Source organism: Malus domestica, chromosome 07 (genome assembly GCF_042453785.1).
Source record: "Malus domestica chromosome 07, GDT2T_hap1".
Taxonomy (NCBI): domain Eukaryota; kingdom Viridiplantae; phylum Streptophyta; class Magnoliopsida; order Rosales; family Rosaceae; genus Malus; species Malus domestica.
The window spans coordinates 14759933-14779048 of NC_091667.1; the positions used below are offsets into that span (position 1 = coordinate 14759933).

General features: G+C 37.6%; 1 protein-coding gene across 1 annotated transcript; it reads left to right on the forward strand.

Moving 5' to 3' along the window:
• The first annotated feature begins 16398 nt into the window (after positions 1 to 16398).
• Positions 16399 to 18167, forward strand: LOC139197724 (secreted RxLR effector protein 161-like). The gene is made up of 2 exons (XM_070825676.1): positions 16399 to 16626; positions 17805 to 18167. Exons 1-2 carry the CDS (start codon positions 16399 to 16401, stop codon positions 18165 to 18167), a joined length of 591 nt encoding a protein of 196 aa, XP_070681777.1.
• The last annotated feature ends 949 nt before the right edge of the window (positions 18168 to 19116 follow it).

Below are 19116 nucleotides of genomic sequence, written 5' to 3' on the forward strand. Positions count from 1 at the left end.
AAATAAAGGCTTTAAGCAAAAAAAGATAAGTTTGGTTGTTAAACTCATTCAAAAAATGTAGTCAAGTATTCATAATCAATCATTGTTGTATCAACAAAAAATTAGAAGGAAAACTTTGTATAAACAAAATTTAAAATGGATAGATAGATACCTCACTAATGGTCTGTTTTGTGGCTGCTGTGTGAATTGGATGGTTTGACCTGTATGGTTGTGTTGGATCTATATGCATATCAAGAATGAAATCAAAAGTTAATTTCAGAAATATATAACAAAGCAAGAAATGAAAAAACAACCTAGCAACATATGGATATTGGAAAGATGTGAAGTGGAAAATGAACCTAAAGATGATTTGTTGAGAAGCAAACAGCAGGAAAGCATGAAGAAACACAAAAAATGAAAATAGTGCAACCCCTTTGCTTATAAAGACAGAAATATCAGCTGAACAGTGAATTAAACAGTGAGCCAAACAGCCTACACACCCTAATTTTAAAGCAATAAACTTAAAAAGGAGTCTTAATTTTCTTTACTCATAAGCAAAGGAAAATAAAATTCTGAAAAACAGAAATATCACAATTTTCAACACTGTGTACTCCTCTTATTTGCAGACTAAGAGGAAAGTCTAATAGGCAAGTAAACAATTTTAAAATATCTAAGACAGCTTTAATGAAGGAAAAATTAGCCATGCAAAATTTAATAAAGGGAATGGTAAATGAAACAGTGAACAGCAAAATCCAAACAATAAACTCCGTAAATTAAGGTGTTTTTTTACTTTTTTTTTTTTTTTTTTTTTTTTGCGTCTACTCTTCATTTTGCTGTAAATTCAAGTGTTTTCTCTGTGTTGGTCGAGCTGCTTATACTTGTCAAATGTTGGTTTTTGTTATGCAAAAATTGATATATTTAACAGGTAACAATTACCTATATGCAATGGAGCAGCAGAAACTAATGTACATTATGGTTATTAGGACAATGGATTAAATTGTAGGATAAGTTTGGACATCCAGCTAACCTAGAGGTGAACTAAACAACCTACAAATGACTAAGAGGAAACCCTAATGTTCAACTAAACAATATAAAATATGTATGAGAGCATTAATGATAGAAAAAATATCTATGAGAGCATTAATGATAGAAGAAAATATCTATGACAATTTTAATAAATTCAATGGCAAAGCAAACAGTGAACAACAATTTAAAACAATAAGTTGAAATAGAGTTAACCCTATGGTAACCTAAACAATATACAAAGAAGCATGATAATTAATGAAAGAATACAAAATTTGTAACAACTGCCAAACAGAAAAATGATGAACCATACAAAAAATTTATCAAGAAAGAAATAAATTAAAGCAGTGGAAGGCCCTAATTCACAAAGAATGAGACTTAATCGTAGCACCCAACCGAGGAAATGATTAACATGCATTGCAATTTGGAAGAAAGAACCAAATACGAATGGCAATTCTAACAAAGGAAATGGCAAATCAGACACTAAACAATTAAAGAAATACAGTGCATTACCTTTTGAATCCAGGGATAAAGCTGAAAACCCACACCCTGGCATTGGTCCCTCAGCCATCCCTTCCTCACCGCCTCTTTGCATAACGCGTTAACCCTAAAGACCACACACACCCATGCTTGCCGCTCTGTATCTCTCTCCCTGCCCATCTCTCTGTCAAAAAGCGGAGAAAATCCCATAGATCCTGGCAGAGCACCCACCTAAATCTCTCTCTTACTCAATCCAAACCCGTAGCTCCCATCTCTCTCCAATCTGTCAGGGCCTGTGTCTCCTCCCTCTCTCCTCTAATTTTTCCTTCCAGGAGTCCTCCTCTCTCTTCTGTCTGGCATCGCACGGCCCCTGTCTCTTCTCTCTGCCATCCGACTCCTCCTCCTCTCTGTTTTCTCTCTGGCATCGTACAACCCGTCTCTCCTCTCTCTGGCATGGTTGCACGTAGGCCTACCCGTGTTGGTCATCCGTCCGAAAAACCCAACTACAAACAAAACCCACCAACCCAGTCACAGCCCAAACCCGCAAAGCCCATACAACTAAACCTGAAGAAAAAAAAAAATGCTCAAGCGAAATCCTTAGAGCAATGGCATTGTTGTAAATAAACTGGCACTATTCATTTCTACAGTGCCATTTCCCATGCTTTCTTTAGACTAAAGTAATTTGTAGGAAAGTTTGAGTTTTGTTTCTCTCATAGTCATGGAGAAAACTCCAGAGGCTAGGCACTCACGTCCTTCACCTATATACACACACAACATTGTTTAACTATCCTTCATCTACCCTTTCTTTCGCTCAGTCCAAATTTTTTAAGTTTTTGATCATCGAATCCATGGCTTTCGTAAAAGTTGCCGCCATATTCTTCTTCTTCTTGATGGCATTGACTCTTTCTAAAGGCTGCACTGATACTAGTAATTTCTATTAACGTACAAAAGTTCGAATCTCTCTTACCGTAATTTAGTGTAAACTATATCTTGTATAAAAAAATCCTTCGTAAAATCGTAAGTTGATGAACATTGAATCTTTCTGACTAATTAATCAGATTTTATTAATTGATTTATATATTTATTAATAATTATATTAACACGCAGAACATGCATGCAATCGTAAAAACGTTCACATAGAGCAAGCAGTCCAAGATTCAGAGCCGCCAGGCATTGCTGCTGATGATCGAATCTCCGGTTACTCGAACGAGATCAAGGTTAGCAGAACGTCACCAAATCCGAGTTTGACCGGAGGAGCTTCTCAGGATCGATCTGCAGGATTACCGAGTTGCTATTTGTGGTGGCTCTGTTGATAGTGAAGTTGTTTTCAAATTTCCTTAACTGTCATTGTATTTTCTTATATGACAAGTGTAAGGTCTGGATCCATTTACTTTTGTAGGTCTCATATGTCCTTGTATTAGAGATGTATTAATGACCTACTATGTATGGTTAAGATTAGATTTAGTGCCTAAAGGAATGTAAGGCCATCTCTAACCAAAGGGTCCAGAGAGTCAAAGGGCCAAAAATAGATCGAAAACCATCTCCAACCGAGGGCTAGGCTAGAGGGCTCGTGGGCCTCACAGAGTCTGAACAGGCTAGAGGGCTGGCCATCTTCAACCAGCTAGCCAGTCCGCTAGCCAGCCCACTTTTTTTTATTTTTTTCTTTTCACTTGCTATGCCTGGTTCCCTTTTTGTGTTTTTGTTATTTCAACCCACTTTAGAGTCTTCAATTTTTGGTGTCAGCCCATTTTTTTGTTTTTTCTTAACAGCCCACTTTTTATTTTATTTTATTTAAATTTATAATTTTTTCCTACATCATTTTTCACATATTTTTTCACCATTATATATTGTTGGCATTTTATATGTTGTCCTGTATGGTTTCACTAGTCATAGAGGTTATTCACAGTATTAATTGTGTTTAATGTGTTGGATTTACCTAAACAATTGGAGTTAGTTGAGTATTCTTATACTTTCCAACGCCTCATTTTGATATATTTTTTTTCTAGTTCAGGCTCTTTATGCAAAGGGATTCTTGTTTTTCTTTAAAAAAAAAATGGGAATTAGGTGTGAGAAACACTCTACATGGAATTTCAACGATTTGAACCGTTTATTTTGTAAGTCTTAATTCATATATTATTCTTACAAAAATTCAATTTAATTCGAAACCATTTGCCTATTTGGCTAATATTTTGCAATGATGATCTATGAGGTACAATTTAAGAAATAGACGTTTCGGATAGTTAAAATTCGATGTGATGTGAACCTCACAACTAATTCCCATTTATATAAAAAATGGGGATCCATTCTTCTCTTAGGGGGGGCGTTTGTTGTACCGGACTGGATTAACTTCAGGGACTAAGCTGGAATAGCTTAGACTAGATTAAGCTGGACTAACTTAGTGAAGCGTTTGGTGCAGTGTCGGATTAACAAGTAGGATAATGAAAATAATACTGTAGTTTATTGTCGAAATTAATTTATTATTAATTTCTTCACATAATCTCTCTCTCAGTTTCCCTTCTTGATCTCGAGTCCACCAGCAAGCTGCTCCACTTCCCTCATCAACTTCATAATTTCACCATCTCTCTACTCATCGCCATCTCAATCTCAAACTTTATCTCACATCATTTGCTCCATCTGGGTCAAAACAAAAACACCACAAACACTCTTCTCCAACTCTAACCCAACATTTTCCTTGCTCTACTCACTCAACTTGCTCACAAGCAGCTCAATCTCCACGGCGGAATCAACTCAGCTCGGACTCCAAATCTGCCTTGCCCTACACCAGCGACTCCACCTGCTGCTAGCGGTCCTTGGTTTCCTTGAGCAGCAGAGAATTCAGCGACTTGAGGTTCTGGAGCTTATCGGATGGCTCGTCCATGGCGGTGGTGGCGACAGGAAATATGAGATTGGGGATTTTTTGCGGGTGATGGTTGGTGGTGGGAAATATGAGATGGGGGATTTTTTGTGGTTGATGTTGGTGGTGGGAAATATGAGATTCAAGATTTTAGAGGATGATGACCATGGCGAAGAGAAGCAGCTTGCTAGGGATAGTCTGCGGATCTTAATTAAATCCCATTGAAATTCAAAATTAAGAAGCCCAGAACTCACATAGGGGCTCGCAAGGAGGAAGAAGAAGCCGGTTTTAGCAAGTCCCATGGTTTGGGGAGGGCCTCGCTAAGAACCTTTAAGAAGGCCTCTAGTCCACACGAATCCCCTTAGTCCCACTTAACTTAGTCCCATCACCTATCAAATATGAGACTGTAGTACAGTCCAGTCTAGTCCCATTTAATGAGACCAAACAAACACATCCTTAAAGGCTTCCTAATAAGTTAATAAGTACTGTGTCACACACTTTATCAATATTAAGAAAATATTGAGGACATCATATCTTTGTACTACATTAAGGTCAGTAAAATATTTTATTAAACAAAATTTTGTTGTTTTTATTTAACATCTCCAATTAAAAAAATAAAAATAAAACCTCTATTCTCTCTCCTGTCCCGCGTCTTTCTCACTCTCTTCCACTTCCTTCTAATTTTAAAAATAAAAATAAAACATTTCAAACTTGTACTTTGTGGGTGCGCATGTACTAGTAATAATAATAATAATAATAATAATAATAATAATAATAATAATAATAATAATAATAATAATAATAATAATAATAAAAAAAGTGGATTTTCTCTTTGGCGACGGTGAAGCTGAGAAGAATACAAAAACAGCCCCCATTAAATTGAACTCCATTCGAAGTTGACTAGTGTCTTGAACAGGATCAGACGTTTCAGAGTCGAGAGCTTTTGACAACAACGGAGAGCCATGGAAACCACCAGCAGCAGCAGCAATCAGGTACCGGCTGCTTCAAAGCTCCTTATCTATTCCTACTGGCAAAGCTCTTGCTCTTGGCGCGTCCGCTTCGCTCTCAATCTTAAAGGTTTTTAGAAAATATTACTTTTAGTGTAATTTTTGCATTTTTTTTGCTCCTGAATGTTTTATGATTCATTCAAATTTAAATGTTACTCGATTTCGCCACTTAGTATTACGATTTAATACTATTATTTTTCACTTGTAAATGAAAGCGTTCAATTATCATCAAAGGCGAAGTTACCATATTATTGTGGCAAACATATTGTAAGGCTTAGCCCAATCTCAACTCCTTGGTATTGATACTATCGTTTGTTTAAAAAAAATGTCACTCGATTTCAATTTTGTGTAAAATTTTGGTTGAATTAATATTTCAATTTTTTTTTTGGGTAGCGCTATAGATAGTTAGCTGTAGGCAGGAGAGGAATCCGTGGGTATTGAACCCGTACCAAGTTGCATAGGTATGATTGCTTTTCGCTATTGCAGTAAAACAACATTCATGAATTAATGACCAAATGTTTGGTTGAGTTGGATTTTACTTGGTTTTGACTTCTTGTTAGTTCAATTGAATGTGTAGGACTCCCGTACGAGTACAAACCGGTGAGCCTACCAGCTGGAGAGCAGTTCAGTCCAGGTGAGTTTGAAGCGATATTATGCTCATTACAAGCCACATTCTCTTGCCAAACAATCCGGCACGTTAATGTTGTCAAATTTTTAGTATAAATCCTTACTTTGGTGGGTACTGGATACTTATCGAATGTGCGGTACAAATTCACAGCCAGGCAATATAACATGCTAGATATAACCCCTTTAAAAATGCTGCCTATGTTTCCAAGGTTCAATAAATTAAGCCTTTTTTTAATGATTGAGTTGCAGAGTTCAAGTGTTTGAATCCTCTTCATTTTGTTCCGGTGTTGGTCGATGGGGATACAGTGGTTTCAGACTCCTTTGCAATATTGCTGGTTAGTGTAGTTTGTTGGGAAATGGATCATCTGTTTCCAGTTTTTAAAGGTTTACTTGTGCCTCTAATTGTTCTGTTATTTGGGTACGATGTGTTCTTGTGGTGCTCGATTAGTATTTAGGGGACAAATATCCTCAGAGACTGTTATTACCAGCTGATCCTCGGCTACAAGCTCTTAATCTCCAGGTACGTTTGTACTAAATGTGAAGTCCATATCCAATTTAAATAATTTGGTTTAAAAAATTTCTGCACCTGAAGTTGACTAGCCTAGTTTATAATGGTAGTTGTTCTTTACACCGTGCAGAAATCTAAGTTGTAGATTCAGGATTTGAAGAAATAACAACATATGTTACTGCCACCAAAAGGAGTTTATGGTGTTATGTCATAGGCTGAAGAATTTTCTAATTTTATATGCCCTTGGGAGGCTTTCAGAACGCTAATCAGGTAGCTCATGAGTGGACTAGCATATCTATTTTTAGCTCCCACTACCCTTTCAAGCTTCTGAAATTCATGGTCTAGCAGTTAATTCTTTTGTCAAGTGTCCTACTATGGTCACATTATATCTTATGAATCGAAACATGCACCTATCTATTCACTATGATCCTAACTCATGACAGGTTTGAGCAAACTGGAAGTATGCGTGGGCAACTTTGTTGATATTGTTATTAAATTCCTGTACTAAATCTCTTTTCCTCTACCTGACGGCATAACTCTAGGACAGTATATAACTAGACTGATACATACAAACAAAATACCAGACAGTATAACTAGCCTGATACGTACAAACAAAATAACAGACAGTATATCTAGCCTGATACATACAAACAAAATAACTTCAAATGATAATTTGAATCCAAATAACATCTGTTTACCCAAAAAACTACCAAGCCTACGTGACGTGCAGGCCGAATAGCTAATGAGCTAACTACGTCCTTTGATTGAATGCGGGGCGTGCCAACTCGACGATAGAGCTCGGTTGGTGAGTGAATGAATGTGGTGGTGGTGGTGGTGGTGGTGTCGAATGTGCTACTGACTTTTGTCTTGCGATTGCAGCTGAGGGAAGAACTCGTCTCAGCCTTTGGGTTCTAGAGCTTGAAGAAAAGGCTTCTAATTCCTTCGAAGTTCACGAATCGTTGACACTGAGCTCAACCGCTGTAATTATATTTGTACAAATATAAGTGCGTTGAATCGGTTCCAGGCTGTACAGACACAAATACTCAAAAGAGATAAGTGTCTTGATTGTAAATGTGGTTTGGCCGTCGAAGTGCCAAATTCTAAAATGTACTTGTGAATATCCAATCATAAACTAAGTTCAGCTTTCAATGTGTCGAACGATGTAACCTAGTAACACTTCACTTCGTCGAGAAGGCTGATGAAATGACCTTTTCGAACAAGGACTTAGAGATTCCTTGTTAACCGAGACTTGGATAAATAACTAGTTGATCTCGAAGCAGTGCTGTTAAGACTAACTGAAGGTACTCCTCAATTGCCTGATCTATGGCTCCAGTGTTGTTAAGACTAATTGAAGGTGTTGCCGGTTGCCAACCACAGTTTTGTTAAGACTAACTAAAGATGTGTTTGACGAAGTTAGAAAAGTCAATGTTTTCTCAGGGATGAGAGGGTTTCGCGTGGAGTGAGAGTTTTCGCATGACCTATTTGTGTGTTGATTTGAAGAGGCTTTGAACATTGCATTCCCTCTTCTATAGTAGCAACTTTTACCTGATGCTGAGGTAGAGTCCTACTCGGACTAAATTTCCTTGGCATATCTTGAATGAAATATCATCTTATTTGAATTGAACTCAATCACTCCTACTGGACTTGGGAGTCTGAACCAGGCCCTTAGAACATTAAGAATATTCTCACGCCATCCTTATCTTTGAGGACTCCTGATTGAACCAGGACTTAGAGTTTTTATGCTAGTCACCCCGATTCACATAAACTGTAGGGTTTGCTGTATACCAAACCGGAAACAAAATTGCGGTTCATAAACCATTTGTGTAGAGTTTTTAATAACCCAAATCATGTTTTGTTTTTAATCATGTTCATTCAAAGATAGAGTTATCAGGTGCTTTTAGGATTATAGAGCATGATTATCCGTTAGGTTCATATTCTTAGATTTGATTCATGTTTATCTGATGTTGTGTAATTAAATGTTAGGTCATACTTAAAATATAATCCACTTCTTCTTCTTCAAAATATAATCCTAAAAGCACCAGATAATAATGACGCTTATAGGATTATCTAATGTTGTGTAATTATTACATTCTTTATCGTAGCCAAATAATCCTATATATAATCACTGTTTTTCAAAAATAAAAAAAATAAAAAAAATCACAGTGGGGCTTTTCCAAAATATAATGCAATATTTTCGTGCTTTTGGGTTGATATTCTTAAGAGCTCTAGAGCTTCTTACAGTTCATATTCTTAAAGGGATTATATTTTGGTAATCACCTAATTTGTCATCACATAATATTGTGAAATCGAACGCTAATTTCTAGCAGCAGACATATAAAATGATGTAAAAAATGAATTACCAATAAAAATCCAAATGGGTAAAAAATTATTACCTTTGGAGAAAACGGGTGTTTGGCCACTAAGTTGCTGCAACACCTTCAAACAAGAAACAATTAAATCAAACATAACAACAAATATAAATTCCTCTAATATAAAATAGTAGTACAGAATTTGTGTGAGATGGGTGGTGAGCGACAATAAAAATGATTTATTAGGAAAAACTAGAATTGGCTTAAATTGATTTATCATTGATAATTTGATTTTGTAATTTGTAGAAATCATTCTACCACCAGGGACAGAGCTAGAGATTTGAATGAATGGGGGCATCCTCAAACAACAAATTGCAGCGATTATGCCTCACACTGGCTCCATTTGTGGCTCTAGAAGAGGTAGCACCGGTTGCTTTCGGAATCTTGCCACAAACCTTTGGTGATCGTTCTTGTCGATGCAAATTTCCACCGTCTTCAGTCTTGACAAAAATACACCTACAAAACAATCAAAACCTTCAATCAAAGACCAAAAGCCTCACGCGCCCATGATGAGTGTGGGTGTGGAGGGGGGGGTCTTGGCCAATGGATTTCCGATGCCTAAGTTAGTCTCTCTGAAAAAAGTGAGTGTTTAGGGTTTTCTGTGTATGGAAAAGGCGTCCTGTTGCAGTCATATTTAGAATAGGAATATGATTGTGTAAATCCTAGTGTATCTAGGGATATCTTTGAATATTCCCTTTAGTAGTTAATATCCTATTAGAGTTGTAATCCTAAAAGGTTAATGATTTAACCTCTCCTAATACTATAAATAAAGGCACAATGGAATGATACAATACACACCTCACAATTAAATCTCTCTATCTTTTCCCTCTTGTTGCCGCCGGCCTCCCCCTCCCTATTCCCTTAGAATAGCTCAGTTAAATAGGTCTACAACACGTTATTAGCACGCTCTTGCCAGAAGCTAAGGAACTGAAGGATTGTAGGAGGAGGCTCTCTTCTACAAAATTCAAAGGCTTTTATTTGTTTTCTGCCAATCAGGTACGCTTAAAATAAAGGAAGATATTTGAAACGACCATGAAGCATGAAAACACTCCCCTTGATGCATGAACCCCTTATGTTTATATTTTCCTTCCGATATATATATATATATATATATATATTATGTGTTATATATATTTGTCAATATATATATATATATATATATGTATATATGTTTCATGCATTACACAATTATATTGTTATATGGAATTTATGAGTCAAAGCATATAAATAAATTACAAGCAATTTAGGGTTTTTCAAACCCTAGAAAAGTTGAATATATATATATATATATATATATATATATATATATATATATATATATATATATATTGGGAACTGGTGCGGTACAGTTGCCACACCACCTTGGCACCACCGCCGAACCACCGCTAGCTTGAAGGTCAGCCGCGTGGAGCACATCATGGCACAGTGTCATTTTGACACCTTTGGACCACATGGCAGCAACCTTTGGGCTTTGCTATGCTAAGCTAGACACCCTAGGCTTTCGGCTTAATGAGCTTAACAGGCTTGAAGTCCCTTAGCCCAACCAAGAAAGCCTGCAGCCTTCTTGGCCTGCTGTTCCGTGAGTCCCTGGTCCAACTCTAGCAACCCAGTACCGCTGGGCTTACTTTTGCCCCATGATTTGGCTCGCTTGAAGCAGCCTATAGCTCACTTGGCTTCGCCCCAGTCTTCGCCCCACTTTCCTGTAACCTTTGCTACTGGGCTTGGGTTGTCCCAACCTGAACCCAGCTTCGGCTAGGATTCCCAAACCAACCCACGACCAACTTTTTGATGGGCCTACACCTGTGTCCAATTTCTTGGCCCAATGCTAGCAGCCTTGTTAGGCTTCCCAGACCACATAACCCAGAGGCTTGAAGCCCTCTCGTGACCCAATAAGCCTACAGCCGAATCTGCAAGGCTCACTCATGTGTCTTTTTTTCTACCCGATGCCAATTTTTGGCATCCTTGCATTATAAATCATGCCCAAATATTTATTTAGGGTACTTTGGTTTACACTAATTAATTATCACTTGGTTTATCTCCAACCGAAGCTAATATGACATGTTTGTCATTATTTTGCTTCCACGATCGACCTCGTTTGGTCCTGATCTATTCAATTAATTAAAAGTGACCTGCAGTCCATTAATTTGATAATTAATCCAAAATTATTGACCTGAAGATCACTTTTGGACATTAACGATTCAATAATTTGTTTTTATACTTTGAACCATTGACATACTTTCGTAGTCCTGAAGCTTTCAAACTTAAGTTCTCGAAGCAACTCAAATCCACTACAATTAAATCAGCATATTGCATTCTATGTTCCTGCAGGAACCTCACCTTTATGAATTAATCATTCATAAAACTAAATTGAACCTGTAATTTCATATTTAGTGCCTTTGAAACCCGAAGTTTTCATTCAAAACATACCACATGATACTTGTAGCTTTCATACATAAATTAAACCAATACATGTCTATAGAACCCGAATGTTCTACAATGTATGTTTATGGATTACCATATGACTAACCATGTTTTTGTTATACCCTCCATTTTAGGGACATTTCGAACTTGAACAAGCTTGATTTCACCACTTTGGAAGTATTTAGAAGCAACTGCCTGAAGTGGGTTCAAGATGTGAAGCTCCATCTTATTGCAAAGGGTATTAGAGCCACTATCGAGGCACCTATTGACGAAAAACCCGTCGACCAAGCTCAGAAAGCTAATGTAATGATCTTCATTTGAAGACACATTCATGATGCACTGCAGACTGAGTACCTCGTTGAGGAGGACCCACGCACCCTCTGGCTTTTTTTGGCCGACCGTTTCAATCACCAGAAAGACATTTACTTGCCTGAAGCAAGACATGACTGGCAGCATCTACGCTTCCAATACTTTAAGTTTGTGAATGAATACAACTCTGAAGTTTGTAGAATCCGATCACTGCTAAAGTTCTGTAAAGTGGAATTAATCGAATCAGATCTCTTGGATAAGACCTATTCGACCTTCCATGCCACCAATATTGTCCTGCAACAACAATATAGGGCATAAAAGTTCACCAAATTTTCAGATTTGATCTCTATTTTACTTCTTGTTGAAAAGAAGAACCAGCTTTTGATGAAGAATCATTAAGCTCAACCCATTGGCTCGAATGCCTCGCCTGAAGTGCATGCGACCAATTCTAGCAGCCACAAACGACATAAAAATCATCATGGCTGTGGCAATGGACGGTAAGCCCCACCACGAGCCCAAGGTCCACATAGTCAAAGCCCACCCAAGGGAGGAAATTTGACCAAGAAGCGCCAACCCCTTACCTCTAATGCCACAAACTTCAAGAACAAGGGAAAAGCTACGGTTTAATCGACTTCCACTAAAATGGACATGTGCTACTGCTGTGGATCAAATGACCATTGGTCATATGTATGTCGAGCTACCCCTAATACCATTGCTAAGTATCATTCCCACCGTGAGTCTAACTTTGCGCATGTGGATCATCCCGAAGATGCTATTACATCCATGGAGATATCATATTTTCAGGAGGCATTAGCTCATATGGACAAATAAAATTTAGACATGTTTTTACGATGTTTTACCCCTAGTGGCCAAACCCACTAAGAGTGGCCGGACCCCCAATTTGGTTTTGGTTTATTTTGAATTATGGATAATTGTTTTATGGATATTATTTCTTGAATTGATTAATTGAATGAATGGAATTATATTTATGGATGTGACCAATTCAATCAATTTATTTCTAGGTATATGTCTAGTGGGGAAGTTAGTTATCTGGTTGATAGTGTTACCACACATACCATATTGCGTAAGTGACACCATTTTACTAATTTTGTACCTAAGAAAGCACCTATGACAACTATCTCAGGTTCATCCAACCTGATTGAAGGATACAAAAAGGCCCATATCATGTTGTCCAATGGAACCGTCTTAACCATTAAAGAGGCCCTCTATTCTCCACGTTTCGGAAGAACTTGATGAGTTTTAGAGATATTCGAGATAATCAATATCATATTGAAACCACTGAAGACAATGGATATGAATTTCTTTGTATCACTTCGTATGAATATGGCCAGAAGCGTATTCACGATAAGTTGGAACGTCTCCTGAGTGGGTTGTACATAACAACCATTCGTGGCATAGAAGTCCACCATGTGGCTGGCCTTATGCCTGAGTTCCAGAACACGATGCACCATATGAGACATCCTGGACGTGACACGATGCACCGTATCCTCAAATCATCACATGGGCATCATTTACCTCCCTACGTTGGATTCCCGCCATGTAAAACATGTTCTTTGGGGAAGTTGAATACTCAACCCTCGATTACAAAAATTATTCACAATCCTCCTAAGTTTCTTCAACAGATTCAAGGGGATATTTGTGAAGCTATCCAACCAACATGTAGACCATTTCGATACTTTATGGTGTTAGTTGATGCATCGACACGATGATCACATGTTTGCCTGTTGTCCACATGTAACACTACATTTGTGAAACTCCTAGTATAAATTATTAAGCTAAGGGCTCACCACCCTGATTATCAGATCAAGTCGATTCGACTGGATAATGCTAGAGAGTTTACGTCACATCCTTTTGATGATTATTTCATGTCAGTAAGGATTGAAGTGGAACATCCTGTACCCCATTTTCACACCAAAAACGGCTTGGCAGAAGCTTTCATAAAGCACCTTCAATTGATAGCTCGGACTTTTGATAAGAGCATATTTATGCGACTTTGTTATCTTATTTCTTTGCATTTAGTTAGTTAATTTCCATTTATTATAGCAATTTAAGTTATTTTCGTATTATTGTAGATCCAATTGGTAAAGGTGACAATAAAGGGCAAAATGGAGTAAGTTGGAGCAGTTTTGGACATGGATTGGATAACATGCGTATGGAGCATAATGGATGGACGTTTTTTTATGACAAATGATGCTAAAAATGTGCTACAAATCTAGAAGAAGTAAATTAATCCTTGGAAGACAAGGAATCAGTTGAAAACAAGGAGACCTTATCCAATCTTATCTTATCCAACCTTATCTTATCCTATCCTATCCTAATCCTATCTTACCTTATCTCCAGCTGCAAGGGGGATTCTTTATGACATTAAAGCACTTCTTATCTGATTTAAGGAGTCCTAAAAAACAATGCAAACAACCTAATCCTCTTCCTCCACAAATTGTGTCAGGCCCCCTGCCTATAAATACTACTTATTGCCGCAACTTTCAGGGGGGAGAGAGGAGAAAAAAACAAAGAGTGCCGCATCCTACATCCAGAGAAAAAGAGTGCCGCAACCTACCATTCATCCATTGGAATTTCCAGAGTTCTTTATATCCTTGTTTAGTTTCGATGTTTATGTTAGATTGCTTTTCAACTATGATGAACATGTGTAACTAAATTTCTTTTTAGCTAGAGGTGAATTTGAAGCCATGATCATATGTTTTATATAAATTAATTACATCCAGTTATTATTTCATAAAACATGAATGCGATTTACTTATCTGATTTATAGAAAACTTATTATTGTATGTTTATTAAGGGTGCACACTTAGTTTGCATGCAGGGATTTGATGCTAGAATATAAGGGAATTTCACATAATCGTTATGAACTTATATTTATAAGTAGTAAAAGTCACTAGTCATGATTGTGTTAAGTAAATTCCTGGCAGGAGTATCATGTAGTTCATAGTTACGAATGCTTTATTAGTGCTTATGATTTTCACAAGTAGGGTTTCCACACATAAAACATATGCATACAAATTGATTTCCAGTTATTTTTTCTATAAACCATGAATGACAATGCCCCAAATTAATTGTGAACAACACTAATTAATTCTCCGATTTTCCTAAGTTCATTGAATTGGACTCAGCGACGCAACCAAATTATCCTTCTCAAGTTCCCTAACTATGAAAAGCATGATAGAGACACATATCAAAGGTCATTAAGTTATGTGAAAATCATAAGCATTGACAAGGCATTTGTAACTATGAACTACATGATACTCCTGCCAGGAATTTACTTAACACAATCATGACTAGTGACTTCTACTACTTATAAATATAAGTTCATAACGATTATGTGAAATTCCCTTATATTCTAGCATCAAATCTCTGCATGCAAACTAAGTGTGCACCCTTAATAAACATACAAGAATAAGTTTTCTATAAAGCAGATAAGTAAATCGCATTCATGTTTTATGAAACAATAACTGGATGTAATCAATTTATATAAAACATATGATCATGGCTTCAAATTCACCTCTAGCTAAAGAGAAATTTATTTACACATGTTCATCATAGTTGAAAAGCAATCTAACATAAACATCGAAACTAAACAAGGATAGAAAGAACTCTCGAAATTCCAATGGATGAATGGCAGGTTGCGGCACTCTTTTTCTCTGGATGTAGGATGTGGCACTCTTTGTATTTTTCTCCTCTCTCCCCCCTGAAAGTTGTGGCAATAAGTAGTATTTATAGGCAGGGGCACGACACCATTTGTGGAGGAAAGGGATTAGGTTGATTGCATTGTTTTAGGACTCCTTAAATCAGATAGGAAGTGGTTTAATGTGATAAGGAATCTCCCTTGCAGCTGGAGATAAGGTAAGATAGGATTAGGATAGGATAATATAAGGTTAGTTTGGATAAGGTTGCATAAGATAAGATTGGATAAAGTCTTCTTTTTTTTTCTTCAGCTAATTCCTTGTCTTCCAAGTATTAATTTACTTCTTCCAGATTTGTAGCACATTTTTAGCATCATTTGTCACCAAAAATGTCCATCCATTATGCTCCATACGCATGCTATCCAATCTAAGTCCAAAATTGCTCCAAATTGCTTCATTTTTCCCTTTATTGTCACCTTTGCCAATTGGACCTACAATAATATGAAAATAACTTAAATTACTATAATAAATGGAAATTAACTAACTAAATGCAAAGAAATAAGATAACAAAGTCGCATAAATATGCTCCTATCAACTTTGGTTATGCAAACCAAACTGCCGGTATCTGCCTGAGGCAATGCAATATTGCATGCAGCTATGCTGGTCCACCTAAGGCCTACCGCTACCCAACCTCATTCACCAATACAATTGGTTATAGGATACGAGCCTGATGTCTCGCATTTACTTGTGTTTGGGTGCACAGTTTATGTGCCAATAATACCGCCACTACATACCAAAATGGGTCCTCGGAGAAAAATGGGAATCTATGTCGGTTATGATCCACCATCAATTATTCGCTATTTAGAGCCATTGAAAGGAGATCTCTTTACGTCACATTTTGCGGATTGTCACTTTGATAAGACAGTCTTCCCGTTGTTAGGGGGAGATAAGTATACTAACGTTCTTGGAGAATGCTGTGAATTATTGTGGTATGCTCCCACTATGTCTCATCTAGATCCCTGCACTGTCCAGTCTTAAACTGAGGTGCGACGAATTATAGATCTTCAGAGCATTGCTCAAAGCATGCCAGATGCTTTACTAATCTAGCTAAGGTGATAAGATCACATATACCCACTACAAACGCACCTGCAAGGATAAATGTATGCCGCGTAGTCTTGCCTGGGAAGGCCGAACTGTCCTCGAAGGAGGGAAGGCTGCACCTTCCATGTGGCTCGGTACGTTGGCGGCTAACCAATCATTTGCTCCAACCCTGAAGCGTTGCAGGCCACTTGGTTCAAAGGATTCACAACCCCGGAAGAGGAAAATGGCACCAACTAGTGACCTTAGTTCGAATTTGACAATCGCTCACTCATCTGTTCCAACACATGAGGTTATTCTAGATGATTACGATGATGTCTTAAATGAGATAAATTAACCTCCCAAGAATCGAGAGATTTCGGTCCACTACGCAGTATTAGATGAGGTTTGGAATTAGAATGAGATGATCATTGATGATGCATTTGTGTACATAGTAGCTATCTTAAATGAGATAAATTGACCTCCCAAGGATTGAGAAATTTCGATGCACTACGCAGTATTAGATGAGGTTTGGAATCAGAATGAGATGATCATTGATGATGCATTTATGTACATAGTAGCTACTGACATCATGCTTATCGATGACATTGAACCACATTTCATTGATGACTGCCAATGCAGAATGGATTGGTCAAACTTGAAACAAGAAATCTAAGTGGATCTCGATTCACTTACGAAACGTAAGGTGTTTGGACCTATAACTCATACTCTACCACATGTGAAGCTCGTGGGCTACAAGTGTGTTTTCGTGAGGAAACGTAATGAGAAGAATGAAATAATGCGATAGAAAGCATGCCTCGTAACACAAGGTTTCTCTCAGCGCTGTGGGATTGATTACGAGGAGACGTATTCCTTCGTAATAGATGTCATAACGTTCCGCTGCCTAATTAGTTTAGTAGTTTCTGGAAACTAAATATGCAGCTTATGGATGTGGTAATCACGTATCTTTATGGGGATATAGATACGAAAATCTACATGAAAGTTCCAGAAGGACTTTCATTGACTGTTTCAAATAGTTCTAGACCACGGAAGACTCTCTTTATTAGATTAAAAAGACCATTCTACGAATTGAAACAATCTAAGCGGATGTGGTATAATCGTATAAGTGAATATTTGACAAGTCAGGGTTATGTGAACAATGAATTATGCCCATGCGTGTTCATAAAGAAGTCATATTCCGAATTTATGATCGTTGCAATTTATGTCAACGACATGAACTTCATTGGAACTCTCGCAGAGCTTGAGGAAATTACCGTTCACTTAAAATCGGAATTTGAGATGAAAGATCTTGGGAAAACTTGATTTTGTCTTGGCTTGGAGATCGAGCATTGTGCAGATGGAATCATAGTACATCAATCAAACTACATCCAGAAGGTGTTGCGACGTTTTAATGAGGATAAAGTGAAGCCTTCTAATACTTCTATGATTGTTTGGACGTTAGATGCTAAATGAGATCCCTTTCATCCAAAGGAGGATGAGGAAGAGATTTTGCAACCTGAAGTTCCATACCTAAGTGCAATTGGGGCTTTATTGTACTTGGCTCAATGCACGAGACCCAACATCTCTTTTGCTATTCATCTTTTGGTTGGACATAGTAATGTTCCCACACGTAGACATTGGAATGGTGTTAAAGACATTTTTCGCTATCTCAAGGGTGCAACAGATTTGGGCTTGTTCTATACCCACGAATCTTCGAGAGTTGCTGACCCCCTCGGTTATCGGGTTGATTCCTGCCTTGTTGGTTACGCATATGATGGATATCTGTCTGACCCACATAGAGCACGTTCTCAAATGGGTTATGTCTTTACCATTAGAGACATTGTTATATCTTAGAGGTCTACCAAGCAAATGCTAGCTACGACTTCTTCGAACCATGCTGAGATTCTCGCCCTGCATGAAGCATCGTGTGAGTACTTTTGGTTGAGATTAGTTATGGAACATATTCGAAGCACTAGTGTTCTTACTTCCATCATTGACCTTTCTACGACGATCTTTGAAGACAATGCAGCATGTATCGAGCAATTAAGAAGGGATACATCAAGGGAGACAACAAAAAGCACATAGCGCCGAAGTTCTTTTATTCTCATCAGCAACAACAACATCATAACATTAAGGTCAAGCAAATCTGTTCCCAGGATAACCTGGCTGATCTTTTCACCAAGTCATTGCCTAAGTCTACTTTTTAGAAGCTCATCCAAGGAATCAGCATGCGTAAATTATCAGAGTTAAATCGCTTGTATTTGGAAGTTATGTCTAACTCAGGGGAGTATCCAGAAGCATACTCTCTTGATCTTAATGTACTTTTTTTCCTATGATTAGGAGCATTTTTCCCATTGGGTTTTTGACGAGGTTTTAACGAGGCACCTATCCTGGGATGATCATACTCCGTTGAGTTCACTACTTTCATCATGTTTAACGTTTGTTTTAGCCATTATATATACTTCTCACTTTTTTCGTTAGTCTATGGGTTTTCTCCTACCTTGGGTTTTACTATAACGAGGTTTTATGAGTTTTACTACCAATGCATATGTTTGTACCATACTTGACCAATCCCGAAACTACTGAGCACCGGTCAACATTATACCGTCAAGGACCCAAAAGAGTTTCCCTCTAACTAGGAAGCCAATCACAGCACCACATGTGTCGACATCAGAAGCCAATCATAGCGCGACACGTGTCAACATCAGAAGCCAATCACACGTGTCAATGTCAGAATGAAACTAGAAACTCTCTTTTATAAATAGAGACCATTCTCTCACAATATTTCCGAATGTCATTGGTA